This window comes from Vigna radiata, chromosome 1 (assembly GCF_000741045.1).
Source record: "Vigna radiata var. radiata cultivar VC1973A chromosome 1, Vradiata_ver6, whole genome shotgun sequence".
NCBI lineage: Eukaryota > Viridiplantae > Streptophyta > Magnoliopsida > Fabales > Fabaceae > Vigna > Vigna radiata.
In genome coordinates, this window is record NC_028351.1 from 1619162 (window position 1) to 1632496 (window position 13335).

The 13335-nt window shown below is 31.2% G+C and overlaps 1 protein-coding gene across 2 annotated transcripts; it reads right to left on the bottom strand.

The window, feature by feature from the left end:
* Positions 1-313: 313 nt before the first annotated feature.
* Positions 314-5952, bottom strand: LOC106763758. Of its 2 annotated transcripts, none has more exons than XM_014647924.2 (3): positions 5708-5952; positions 1847-2070; positions 314-687 (listed from the first exon to the last, which is right to left on the bottom strand). In XM_014647924.2, the coding sequence occupies exons 2-3, from the start codon at positions 2027-2029 to the stop codon at positions 433-435; spliced, it is 438 nt and encodes a 145-aa protein (XP_014503410.1). In that variant the 5' UTR covers positions 2030-2070; positions 5708-5952; the 3' UTR covers positions 314-432. The 2 variants fall into 2 exon arrangements, with proteins under 2 accessions (XP_014503410.1, XP_014503405.1); XM_014647919.2 differs by having other exon boundaries at positions 1847-2074; positions 5708-5950.
* Between the last annotated feature and the right edge of the window lie 7383 nt (positions 5953-13335).

Below are 13335 nucleotides of genomic sequence, written 5' to 3' on the forward strand. Positions count from 1 at the left end.
TTTTTTTCACATCAATATTCACCAGTAAAAAACTTCCCCTATATTATATTACTTCATACACCCAAACCTATCTATCCCACAACACCATATAGACCAAGATCACATCCAAGCTTTCTACCTTTAAAAATAAATAGGAAATAAAGACAACTCATATATAATATCACCAAAATTAAAATAAAAAAAATAGGTTAATGACGAAGTATAATAATTGATGCTTAAAAATGAATCTTTGATATATATATATATATATATATATATATATATATATATATATATATATATATATATATATATATATATATATAATTAGGGATTATGATAAAAATCTATTGTGATCTTGTTTTTCTCAAATCAAACAAATAATCTTGGCATTGAAAATACAATGCAAACTAATTTTATGGAAGCTAACAAAATACTCAGCTATCTTTTAGTTTACTTTGTCTCTTCTTCCTCCAATTGGTACTCCTCATCGTCATCATTCTCATCTTCATCCTCTTCATCAAGTTTACTGATTTGGGAAAATTTGCTTAGTTCCAACCTGCCTTCATCCTCTAGAACATCAAGCCCAAATTTTGTGTTACGTTGCTTGACCAAAAGCCAACGCAATAACCGGTCTTCTTTGTTTAGGTAATGTAACTCTTTGTTGATTTCAGGTGTAGCCATCATGCTCATTTGCATCAGCGTCCCCTACATCCATTAAAAAATGAAAATGGTACACATGCATGATTTCCATTCAAACTCAAAAGAAATTTTAATTTTTAAGTCTTCCTATTTCACTAAAGTCACACTCTCAAACTAAATAAAGTTCACAAAAACTTCAGTAGCTGCAAGCATAAAACAGAATATTCAATAAACATTTCTCAATCATATGTCCCAATTCACTTTATCTGAACCATGGCAAGTGAGAATATACTGACAATCATAAGCTTGTAATCATTATTCTTTGCCTCTGAATCAGTCTGTTTCAATCTTCAGAATTTTATAGCACTAGAAAGGTCCTCAAAGGTTCCTGACAACGAGAACCATGCTTTTAGACTGTCTCATTTTACCAGAACAGTTGCACTAATTGTCATTTGTGTCAGTGTGGTTCATTGGATCACTGATATGCAAGATGGACATCTAGTGTGGTCTCATTCAGTGGGTGGCTAATTAAGCAGCAGATTCTACTAAATATGCTCATTCTCCATATAGTCTAATGCCACTTTGGCCGATGTATCTCTCACTTGTTTTCCCTCATAGATTTTAGTGTTTCTTTTTGGGTAATCTCCTTTACACCCTAAAAATTAAATTAGTGTTTCATTTCCATTGATCAAATACCTAAACTACCAAAGAATTTTTTATATCAACCTCCATTATATTAATTTAATGATGTTATACACACAATTCTATCCATGACTAACACGACCCAGATCATTAAACAGTTAAAGCAATGAAATTTTGACATAAATAGAACAAGAACTATGAAGGATTCACCTAAATGGTGGTGGTCTAGCTACATACTACTGGTGCACTGGTAGTTCAGTTACCACAATGAGGTTAAATGGCAAGACAAAAATTTCATGAATGTATAACCACATAAATACTCTCTATCAGAATTAATGTTACAAGAAAATTTAACTATATTATTAGCAAATGAATTCATTAACCTCAACAGCTGTAAAATAAAATATGAATTAATTGAATTGCACCATCTAAATAGTAGAGTAATTCAGTGAAGTTCCTGAAGTATTCTCTAGGCTCAAAATTACGTCAATACTTACATAAAAACAGGTACTATAAACAGCACAACAACAACAACCAATGATGCATAAACTTTCTGTAATGCATCACAAACAATCAACCTCACCTGATAACATCTGCCATCCAACTTCTTCACACCATATCCCAACTGAGCAATTCCGAGATTCTTAACATCAGTGACAACCCCATTTCTTCCAGACACATGTTTTCCCACCCTTACAACTAAATCCAAAATAGCTTCTTTTGCGATATGAGGTTTAAACAGAAACATACAGTCGTAAGGAGGCATCTTATTCCTCCTGCTTGGACACAAACAAGTCAGCTAACAATCTATCTGCATGCAAAAAATAGCAGTTGGTCAAGAAGGCTAATCAAACTTTGTCACTACTGTAACACCCCTAATTTTGATGTCACGAAAACGTGTAAAAAAATAAAAATTTCGCAATCATGAATAAAATCATTCTATTTTAATCTATAAGAATTCTGTACTAAAAATTCTTTCATATTCTACCACAAATGTAATTTTATCAATTTCATAGTTCAATAAATATACTCATTTAAAATCACAACATAATTAAAATTTTCCAAAAGAAATAAAATTTTTAGAACATAAAACTAGAAATTATCCAAATCCAACAATAACGCAAAATGTTTGATACAACCATTTACATAAATAGATCAACTTTAAATAAAACTCCCATAGTCGATCCCCTCTCTCGTTAATACACACAGACAAGTAGACAGAATGTATGGGTGAGATAACATTTAAAACACATAAACAACCACACAGTCAAATCTAATAAAATCATAAAATAGTATAATTCTACACCTTTCCAATATCAGATATATGACGTAATACCATTTCCCTTTTATACATAACGCTTAATACGACAATTCAGGGCAGGTCATCCAGTTCAAACTTTAGTCTCTTCAAACAGCATCACCACAAGTTTATGAACATATCTCTAATACCAAACACATCCCATACGTACCCTGTCTGTTTTATTTTAATTTCCCTGTTCCTACTTAATGTAACTTTAACCTCAAATACTCATTAATTTACAGTAAGATTAACTATGTGAACCTAATTATAACTTAACAGCAACATTTTCTAATAACATAAAACCATTTACCATTAAACTTCTACTTATACTCCTATACAAATAATTTCAGCAGCTATATATATATATATATATATATTATCAATCATAAGCCCATGCCATATTACAAGAAACACATACATCTCACTTACTTATCCAACTTACAAGCTATATACTTACCTCAGTCCACACCAACGTTCCCTCCCTGCACATTCCTTAAAGCTATACTAATTTTAATAAAATGATGCAGACTAATTTTTCAAGCAATATATATATTACGCAACGTGAACCGGGTTTGAGACCTACATAATCCCAATCACTTACTTCGACAATACCCCAAACCTCCTCCTATTCAATTAACTAATTTTATCTTTACTAAATTATAATTCCAATCACGAGGTATCCAAACAATCTGCATAATATATTATCTAATTTCAATTCTTTCACTTTATTAGCCTTTATAATTGAAATAGCACACAGACATAATTAGTCTAAGTTCTAATATGCATACTTGACATTTATTAATTACCATAAACCATCCTTTGAGCATATTACTGTAACATGAATTATAGCCTACCAACCCACCTCAATGATTGCCAACTCTTTTTCAAACAGTTTATATTACTGGACAGGGTTTCATGATACTCCTACTGCATCTTAGCATCAAATAAATTCATACAAGTAGAATCTACACCCCCCCTAACAACAACCCTTGCACCAATTTTATTTTTCATTAGGTTATACACACCAAGCAGCCAATATACACATCATTAACCATTGATTTAGAGATGTTAATTTATAACCCAACAACATGACTCAACATACGTTCCTTATAACCCAACAACATAAAAATTTCCAGTTTATTATCATCTCAATTATAAAACCCAATAAAGTTGTAAAACATCAATGTTTTAGTACAGAAGCAGCAGTAAAAACAACCTAATACTGCAAAGATGTTAATGCAGTAACAACAATCAAAACAGCTCAATACAGCAAGGATTTTAGTCAAAACAGCAAATAATTTTCTACAGCATTTTAATCAAAACAGCAAACAATTTTCTGCAGCAATTTAAACCCTAAGAGCCAACAATTTTCTGCAGCATTTTAATCAAAACAGCAATGACAGAATGTGCAGAATTCTGAAACAGCAACTGCAATGACAGCAAGTAATGACAACGAACCTCTTTGACAACAAACCAAAAAGTGTCTTATATAGATTTTATAACAGCAAACAACAAAGTGAACACTTAACACACAAGCTGGAATCTAACTTATACACAACCAAAACCATTTTGGAACTTATCCAGTGACTTAAGGATGAAATAAAAATATACAAATGCATTAGAGTCTAATTCGCCACCTAAAACTTCCAAACAATTAGTCATAAAATTCATGCATCAACAACCTCACCCTTCAAACCACAATTATCCGAAACATTATACAATTTTTTTTTTAACAATACATGATTTCCAACACTTACATATTCAGACAGTTAATCACGGTTATGTAAAGTTTTTAGCAAGAATTAGTAATCCAATCAATCATTTTACAACTCCCCAATAACTTCTACTCTTTGTTGCAGTACAACTTTCCAATTACAATGTAACTCTTTGCTTTTAACTAATTGGTTCTCATTAGATATAATACTACCCTATGCCTATTTATTTCCGTTCAATTAGAGTATGCAACATAATTATAAGCTCAATTAATCAAAAATGGCGTAATTACTGAAAAACAGAACATGATATGCATTTTACAATATAATATCAATATTATAAATTACAATTAAAAGAATACAACAAAACCTGTGTTGAAATTTAAATTAAAACTTAATTAGTGAAGTTGTAGAATAATTCTAAGTAACTGTTAGCATTCAAAGCAAAAATTTTAACTATCAAAATAGTTTTTTTTTTTTTACTTCTTTCATACATAAAATAAATAATAGATTAACAAAAAAAATAGTTTTAATTTATTCGATCAGTTTCTCAAATGAAACTATTTTTTTTTTCCTGTCCCATGGCTTTGGTCAGATAAAAAAGTAAAGAAAATGGTTCAAACAAAAACAAGAGCTGAAATCCATAAATGCACAAGCAGCTAAAAGAGTAGTATAAATATCACATGTTTTACTCCACCATATACCAGTGATCAGATGTAATCGCAAAAGACTATTGTTTTTAAAGGACCACAATCAAGTTTGCACCTAAACAAACGCAAGTTAAATAAATTAATTCCAGTTTGTCTGACTGGGGGAAAACCACATTTGGGATGGGCAAAGTGTCCATCAGACATGCTATAAGCCAGTGGTTCATTGAAATCACGTTGTTCCCAATTGAAGGTATGCAAGAGGGGTTCCAGGTCGCACTTCCAGTTTTATTCCTTTTAATAATTTTGGACAGAACTGCAACAATTTTTTTGATGTCAAAAACATTCATGTAAGAGTATAATGTTACTTGACTTTCTGTAGGAACTACAAATCATGTTAATTGAAGTATTGAAGTATGTTTATTTTTTCTTCACATCACAAAACAATTGCTATAAGAGGCGTGTTTCTCTCTGCAAGTGATTAAGAAAGAATTCCAAAAAAGATAGTATATTAAATCTTTTAGCATGCCACACTCTTAAATTCAAGGCATTTTCATTGTGTAATCATTACTTAAAAGTGAGAAGAACCTATCATAAGCTATTGAATCTTATTATTTAAATTTGGATTTTCGATCAGAAGGGTAGTATATAGTATTTATTCAAAAAGGTTGTGAGTACAAACTTAAGAAAACTTTTGCATTGCTTAAACATCTATAGGCTGAACAGAAATACAACCATCGAATAACCCAATCAAAAGCTAACGAAACAAGTTTAGCTCCCCATACCTTGATCCGAAGTCCTGTCCTTATGGCGACTTCTCAAATCGAAAACCCTTGGAATACCTCACGTTCTCACCCTCCACGCCCACAGCTCACGGTTCTCCTCCGTTCTGTGTCTTCTCCTCCTTCTTTCCAAAACGCATTGCTTTTCTTCTCTATTCCTCACACCGCAGAACCTCCCCTTCCTCTAGGTTTTGGCGAAGGAGCTCTTGTACCACTAGGTCAATCTTATTTTGCTGATATTATGTTCTTATTTTCATATTTTTAACTCAATTAATTATTTCACGTCATCAAAAACATATACTCTACTCTAATAATTATCCACATGGTATTAAAATAAACCTTAACTTAAATATTTCAATTACTGATTTATACTTAGGCTGATATTGAAATCCTCGAATCTTACCACTACTGTCTTTCAAAGTTAGTATAAAAATGATAAAATGAAAAAAACATTACACCGTAACATCTAAAAAATAGGTGTTACAGATATTCTCTTAAAAATGTTAAAGTTTTTCTCGTCAAATATTTTTTAGATATTTAATTTTTATTATAATTTTTAGTTATTGAAATTAGGATCTTTGAGTCCGCCATAAAACTCTACTTATTGATACATATTCTAATCTATTAATTGCCTATCATACAAATATTTATAGTTTGAAATTAAATAAAGTTATTTATCCATTTTCAAATTCCATAAAAATTAGATTTGGATTAGCAGAGGAATGAAGAACATAATTACTTAAAACAAAATAAAATAAAAAACCATATGCAAAAATTATGCTATTTTATTGAGTATATACAAAAGATTGATTCTTTGATGTTACAGGACAGTGAGTATAAACAAAAGATTTGAATTCTTTGATCACCAAGGCTGTGGGGCATCACGGAGGCTGCGTTGCTGCGTTGAAAGCGTCACTACTACGGAGGTTGACAAAACCATGCTCGCGACTGTGGATGAAGCCAAGCCGGCGGCGTCTCTGGACGAGGCCAAGCCGCCATCGGCTGCTGATGAGGCCATCCCGCCACCGCTAGCATCCTTGCCTCCTGCTGCAGTGTCTTCAGATTCTTCAACGTGTGAGAGATTTTCAGAGACTCCTATGGGCGTCAACGTAATGTCAACGTAATACACACGTTTTCATTCTCTTCTATTTTCTGCTCTATCTCTCTTACTCTCTACACCACGCTTCAGCCACGCTAACAGTCATACCCAGAGCACAAGTTCGAAAACCTGGTGGATCAGCAGAAACCGATCAAGAAGAAGTGGTTGGCGTGATAGACAATAATCTCCTGGTGTTTGACGAAAAGGGATTTGATGACTGGTGTGTTAAAATGGACGTCATTCTTGGCTTTGCGTTAAAATGGACGTCGTTCTTGGTTTTTAAGAAGTGGACGAGGTAGTCAAGGGTTTTAAGGAGTTATTGAAGGAATATTCTGAAGAGACAAAGTAATGGTATAAGGAGAGCAAGACATTAGACTGCAAGGCCTGAATGTTGTTGCATCAGCCACCATCTTCCAAAAGGTATCAAAGGCAGGCACGACGAAGGAGACCTAGGACATTCTTCAAGAAGACTACAGTAACACAGGTAAAGTTAAGAAGATCAAACTATAGTCGTTCCAAAGACAATACGAACTCTTGGGCATGGGAGAGCAAGAATCGATTGTTGAGTATATGGGGAGGATACAAGTGGTGGTGAATGCCATGAGAGCATGCGACAAAGTGGTGAAGGACAAGAAAATCGTGGAGAAGATTCTTAGAACGCTAATCCCGCAGCATGATCATATCGTCGTAGCAATTGGAGAATGCAAAGACGTGGAAAATATGAGAGTGGAAGAGTTGCAGAACTCGTTGGAGGCCCATGAACAACGTCTGTTTGAAAGAAAAGAAAGCCGGAAATGAAATGGGTTCGAACCAAGCTTTACAAGTAAGAAGCAGTTTTAAACCTAGAGAACGAGGCGCTAGAAGAGGCAGATGCCGATCTCGGGGAGGCAGATCCGGAGGAAGAAATGTGAATGTCTCTTATCAGGCTGTTGGAGAAGAGTATAGTGACAACAAAAGAGGCGGAAAACAAACGAGAGGGAGAGGTAGAAAAAATGTCGATAAGAAGAACATTCAGTGCTATACATGTAACAAGTATGGGCACTACTCAAGCGAACGCTGACAAACAAAGCCGTAAAGAAGAATAAGGAAGATGAAGTTAATCTTGCACAGGATGCAGACGTAGGTGATTCTAATTTGGATCACATTCTTTTAATGAGTGTTGTTGATTCTGATAAAGAAATGCAACAGTGGAAGTTAGCACAAGAAAGGTGTTGGAACAGGTGCAAGACTGAGACATGCAGTGAAGACAAATGTCAAGAAGTGAGCAAACACATGTTGATGTCTCAAGACTCAAGCCATGTAGAAGAAGAAGACTCTTAGTACTTATATACGGGCCGCTCTAACCACGTGACTGGCAAGAAGGAGTGGCTAATAGATCTGGATTCGAGTGTTAAAAGCAGCGTAAGGTTTGCCGATAACAATGTGATAATGGCCGAAGACGCCGAAAGGATCCTGATCAGACGCAAGGACGGACAACCCGCGTACATGAATAATGTGTTGTACGTACCAAATATGAAGAGCAATTTGCTCAGCTTTGGGCAGTTGCTTGATAAAGGATATACTATGAACATGCATCAAAAGCATATAGAAGTATTTGATGACAGAAGACGTCTCGTGCTCAAAGCTCCACTAGCCAAAAACAGAACTTTCAAGGTGAAGCTTAGTGTTACAACTGTTCAGTGCTTATTATCTATCAATACTGAGGAAGAAGTGTGGTTATGGCATTACCGCTATGGACACCTAAATTTCAGAAGCTTGAATCAGTTGAAAGATAAAGAGATGGTGAAAGGAGTTCCTGAGATTCATTCACCAAAGAAGGTGTGTGAAGGTTGTGTAGTTGGAAAGCAAACCAGGAAACAGTTCAAGAGAACAACAAACAAGAAGGCAAAGCAACCTCTTGAAGTGGTTTACTCAAACGTGTGTGGACCCTTCGAGCAAGAATCAATTAGACGTAACAAGTATTTCCTTATTTTTTTTTATGAATGGACCAAAAAAATTTGGATTTATTTGATTAAGAAAAAGAAGAACGTTTACTCATGCTTTGTCAAATTTTGTGTCATGGTGAAGAGACAATCTGGACTACATGTCAAGCTGCTCAGAACTGACGGTTGAGGATAGTTAATTCTCACGAAATGAACAAGTACTGTAGTGACAATGGTATAACACATGAAGTAATAACTCCCTACACTCCACAACGGACTGGAGGAATGGATAAATAGGATGTTGCTCGAGTGTATGTTAAAATGCAAAAGATTACCAAAATATTTATGGAGAGAAGTATTCTCCACAACAACGTATCTTTTAAATAGAAGTCCAACAAGAACATCGAGAATTCGAACTATGAAGATTTTAGTAAGCTCAATTTCGAAGTTCGTTTTCTATATTTTTTTGTTCACTTTCATCCGTACAAATTTCAAAATAGGATATTTTTAATTTAAAAGTGAAAAACTAAAAAAATATTAATTAAGATTAAAAATATAATTTTTAGAGGAGGTTGGAGGTGCAGACCGAAACACTCCTCCTCTTCTTTTACCTTTTTATTTTCTTGGGCCATTATTGTTAGTACGGGCCAAAATAATGCTTTGAAGGCTGTGGGTCATACTTGGCCATTGATGCATTTACGAAGTCATAGATGTAACTTTTTTTTTTTCAAGCCATTCAATAAGCATAAGGGATCTTATTCTTCCCTTTTTTTTAATTTTCTCTTTAATTTTGGGTTTATTGATTTAGTTTTTGCAAGCCATTCTATTTGTATTATATGCCACAAAAGTCTACAGCATATAAGAGACATTTTTGTTCAAAAAAGAGAAGGAAAAACAATATCATTAAATATTTAGTGTATTTTTATATCATAAATTTGAACTTGAGACCACTGATTAAACAAATTAAGAGGAATTATGTAAATATAAAAAACAAGGATGATAGTGACAATAAGTGTTATTATTAGCATTTATCATATAATAAATGAGAGTTTAGAAGGAAATTTTAATTTGAGAATTTAATTGAGAAATTGCATTGTACCTGACTGACAACGAGTTCTCAACTTTGGGAATTAGGGAAACCAATTTCATGGGTATTGCAAAATATGTGCAAATTGCATTAACTTCAGCTTTGAATATTCGTCGAAACATGTAAACGTTTTGTTATAAATAAATGAGAACAAAACATTTTCACTAGGCAGATAATTTAAATTGAGTTGTTTAATTTTTAAATAAATCTATATGATGATCGATGGTAATTTTAATATTAGTTTATTAGTTTAAATTATTAAAACATTTTTAATTTAAAAAATTTATATTATCTTTTTTGTTATTATTTTCTCAATTTATTTATAAAAACATACCTTTTACTACTTTTACTTCTTTTATAATCTTTTTAACTTTTACTTAATCACAGCTTATTTCTTAAGATTTAATATTAAAAAATGTATATCTTTTGATATTGTGTTTCTTTTAATATAATTTTAGTTTAAAAAATATTTAAAAAAAACACATATACATATATAAAAATATATTTATATTTTAATAGAGATAAAATGAGACAAAAAAATTATATATTTAAATACAAAAATAATTATGAATTTTACTCAAAGTCAACCCTTGACATTTAATATACTTCCACCTTTGCATAATACTGATTTTCATATGTTATTGACGTGTGTCACTTAAAATATAAAGAGATTTTATTTTATTCCATTAATTTTCCTGAGCCAGAAAAAATAGAAAGATAAATACATTAAAAAAAAGAAACAGTGTGTTTCTAATTTGGGTGTTTGAATTTAATAGGGATGAGTAGATCGTGCAAGAAGCTTCAATGTTCATCATGTCTCTCCACTAATATCCTATAAATGATATATATTTTTACTTTTTATTTTTTTAAAATATAAAAAATATTTTTATATACTCATTTTATTTTTATACTTTATATTAAATAAATGTAAATGTGTTTCATTATTACATTGTATTATGTGTAATATTATGAATACAATAAAAATATGTGTGAAAAATATTTGTTGATGGGGATGGAACCCTTATTTTATAGGATAGTTTCCTTGTCTTTGCAATATCTATCCTTGAAGGATAGACAAGGACACCTTTAGAAAAATGATATTTTAACACTAATTTTTTACATCATTTTGACACTGCACACGTGTCAAAATGTGATTTAATGATTTCATATTAAAAAAGGTTGATGTAAGGACATATTTGGAAGAGAAAAACCAATTTTTTTTTTTTAATTTGAAATCGTCCAACTATATTTTGACACGTGTGTAGTGTTAAAATGATGTCAAAAAATTGATGTTAAAATATCATTTTCCACCTTATTATTCTCACCGTTTAGTGTGTCCCATTGAACCTTAGAAATATCTAAAACCTAACAGGTCATTATTTAATATAATTTATTTGAAATTTCTTAAGATTTAAAAAAAAAACTAGAAAGAAACATTTTATTTATCTTTTTAATTGTTGGGTAACAAGATAATTTATGTTTTGAAATTTGACGTGATACCTAATGTTCAAAAAGCTTTAAAATGAGATATTCCAAATCCTTTATATGTGTAAAAAAAATAAAAAAATAGAGATTTGCTTAGTTGATAACTCAAACATCGTGAAAGAGAGAGAAATTTGTTTATACAATAACATGGGGCAATTAGAATAAAATCCTGAATTTGAGGTTACGTTTATATTTAATTAATACAAACACAAATGTTATAGTTTCAAAAAAATATGTTGGGACAAAATTATGTAATTACTTAAATTTTAAGGTAAATTATATATATATATATATATATATATATATATATATATATATATATATATATATATATATATATATATATATATATAAACCCTACAATTTGTATACTTTAATACGTTAAAATATATTTGAGTAATACTTTAAAATCCATTTAAAATTCACTTATATCAAATTTAAAAAGATTATATTACACTTCCCATCATCATTGAATATCCATGATTATATATAAACAACTCTTATTTTATCCCTTATCAATTTTTCTTTTTAATTTTTCTAAAAAATTATTAAATTTGTATCCTATGACCATTCGGTCAATCACAATCACAATCCAAATGATTACTTTTAGTTTGAAGAATAAACTACCAAGTTTAATTAATCACTAAACATGTTGAATAGTTATACACTAACTAACTAGCAGACCAACCACTAAACAGGTTGGTTGGCCATGTACCAGTCCAGAGACGATCAAATACTAGTTCAAAAGCAAACTAGTGCAAACCACTAAAGATTCGAGCTGACCATGCCAACAAGCTCGATCGACTACCAAACAAACCATCCACCAGTCTGGATAGTCAAACACCAATTGAAAAAGCAGATCACTAAACTCAAATGATCATGGAACAAATTGTTAAACCTTGAATTAAATGCTTGGAATGAATAATAGATTAACTTTAAAATTGATTAACTTAATATTAAAGCATGATTAATCACAATTTGATAGTTATTAAGTCAACATTAATAAAAAACAGACATAAAAAAATCACTTAATAATTACATTTTGAACAACATAGCAAAGTCTAAACAATTAACCTTTATCCTGCGAGGAAACAAAACCATTTATCTATATTTGGTTGTTAAACTATGAATCTACATATTTTGAATAGGTGAGTTTTGATTTTTACAAATTATATTTACTTCACAAAATTCGCACGTTAAATAGAATTGCCCTACACATGAAGAAATACATTGAAATTTGTTAGGATTCATTTAAACAATAACAAATTAATCAATTCATTGTATATAAAAAATTAAGCTTTTCAATTCAACAAAAACATATACATAATTAAAAATAGACTAAAATTATATATAGTTTTGAAAATTGAAACCCTGAATTTGAAATGTAATACAAGAAGAAACAAAAACTTGAGAACAACAAGGAGAGAAGAAAATTCAACAGAGATAATTGAACAATAGTATATATATGTATATATATATATTCTTACATTGCTATATTTAAATCAAAATAGTCGGCACAATGTGACGATTATTAGCCGGCAATTCGTTGAATTGAATTATAATAATTAATTAAGACTAATTAAGTATAATAATTGAATTGAAGAAAGCTAAGCAAATGAACGTGTTTAGTTTCAGAAAATCGACAAGGTGTTAAGATTGAAATTAATACTTTAATTTGGAAAATACAGTAGAAAGAAAAAAAGAACTCTCTGCACTGCTACTTTCACTGGAGACCCTTTTCTTTCTATAGCTATTATAGAAATCAACGCTTCATTAAATAAATTAGTCGAATCCGACTTTCCTTCACAATCTTAATTATCATATTAAACCGGAATTTTAGGTCTTCCTTGATTTCAGTGGAACACGTCATATAGATAGAGACCATGTATTACTTTGCTTGCAAAATTTAACTTCAACAAAATCAAATGAATGTTTGTTTTAGCTATTGAGTAATAGAAGTAGATCTTTAAGAGTTCATCAAAATTAGAATTCTCAAAATAGGTTTAACGTACCGGTCAACCCCACCCACCACGAATTT

What these genes read in the sequence shown, in the direction of transcription:
- LOC106763758 (XM_014647924.2), bottom strand. Translation starts at nt 2,029, where the DNA reads ATGCCTCCTTACGACTGTATGTTTCTGTTTAAACCTCATATCGCAAAA. An exon ending in TGGATGGCAGATGTTATCAG is followed by an intron (nt 688 to 1,846) that starts GTGAGGTTGATT and finishes TAATGGATGTAG; the next exon opens with GGGACGCTGATGCAAATGAG.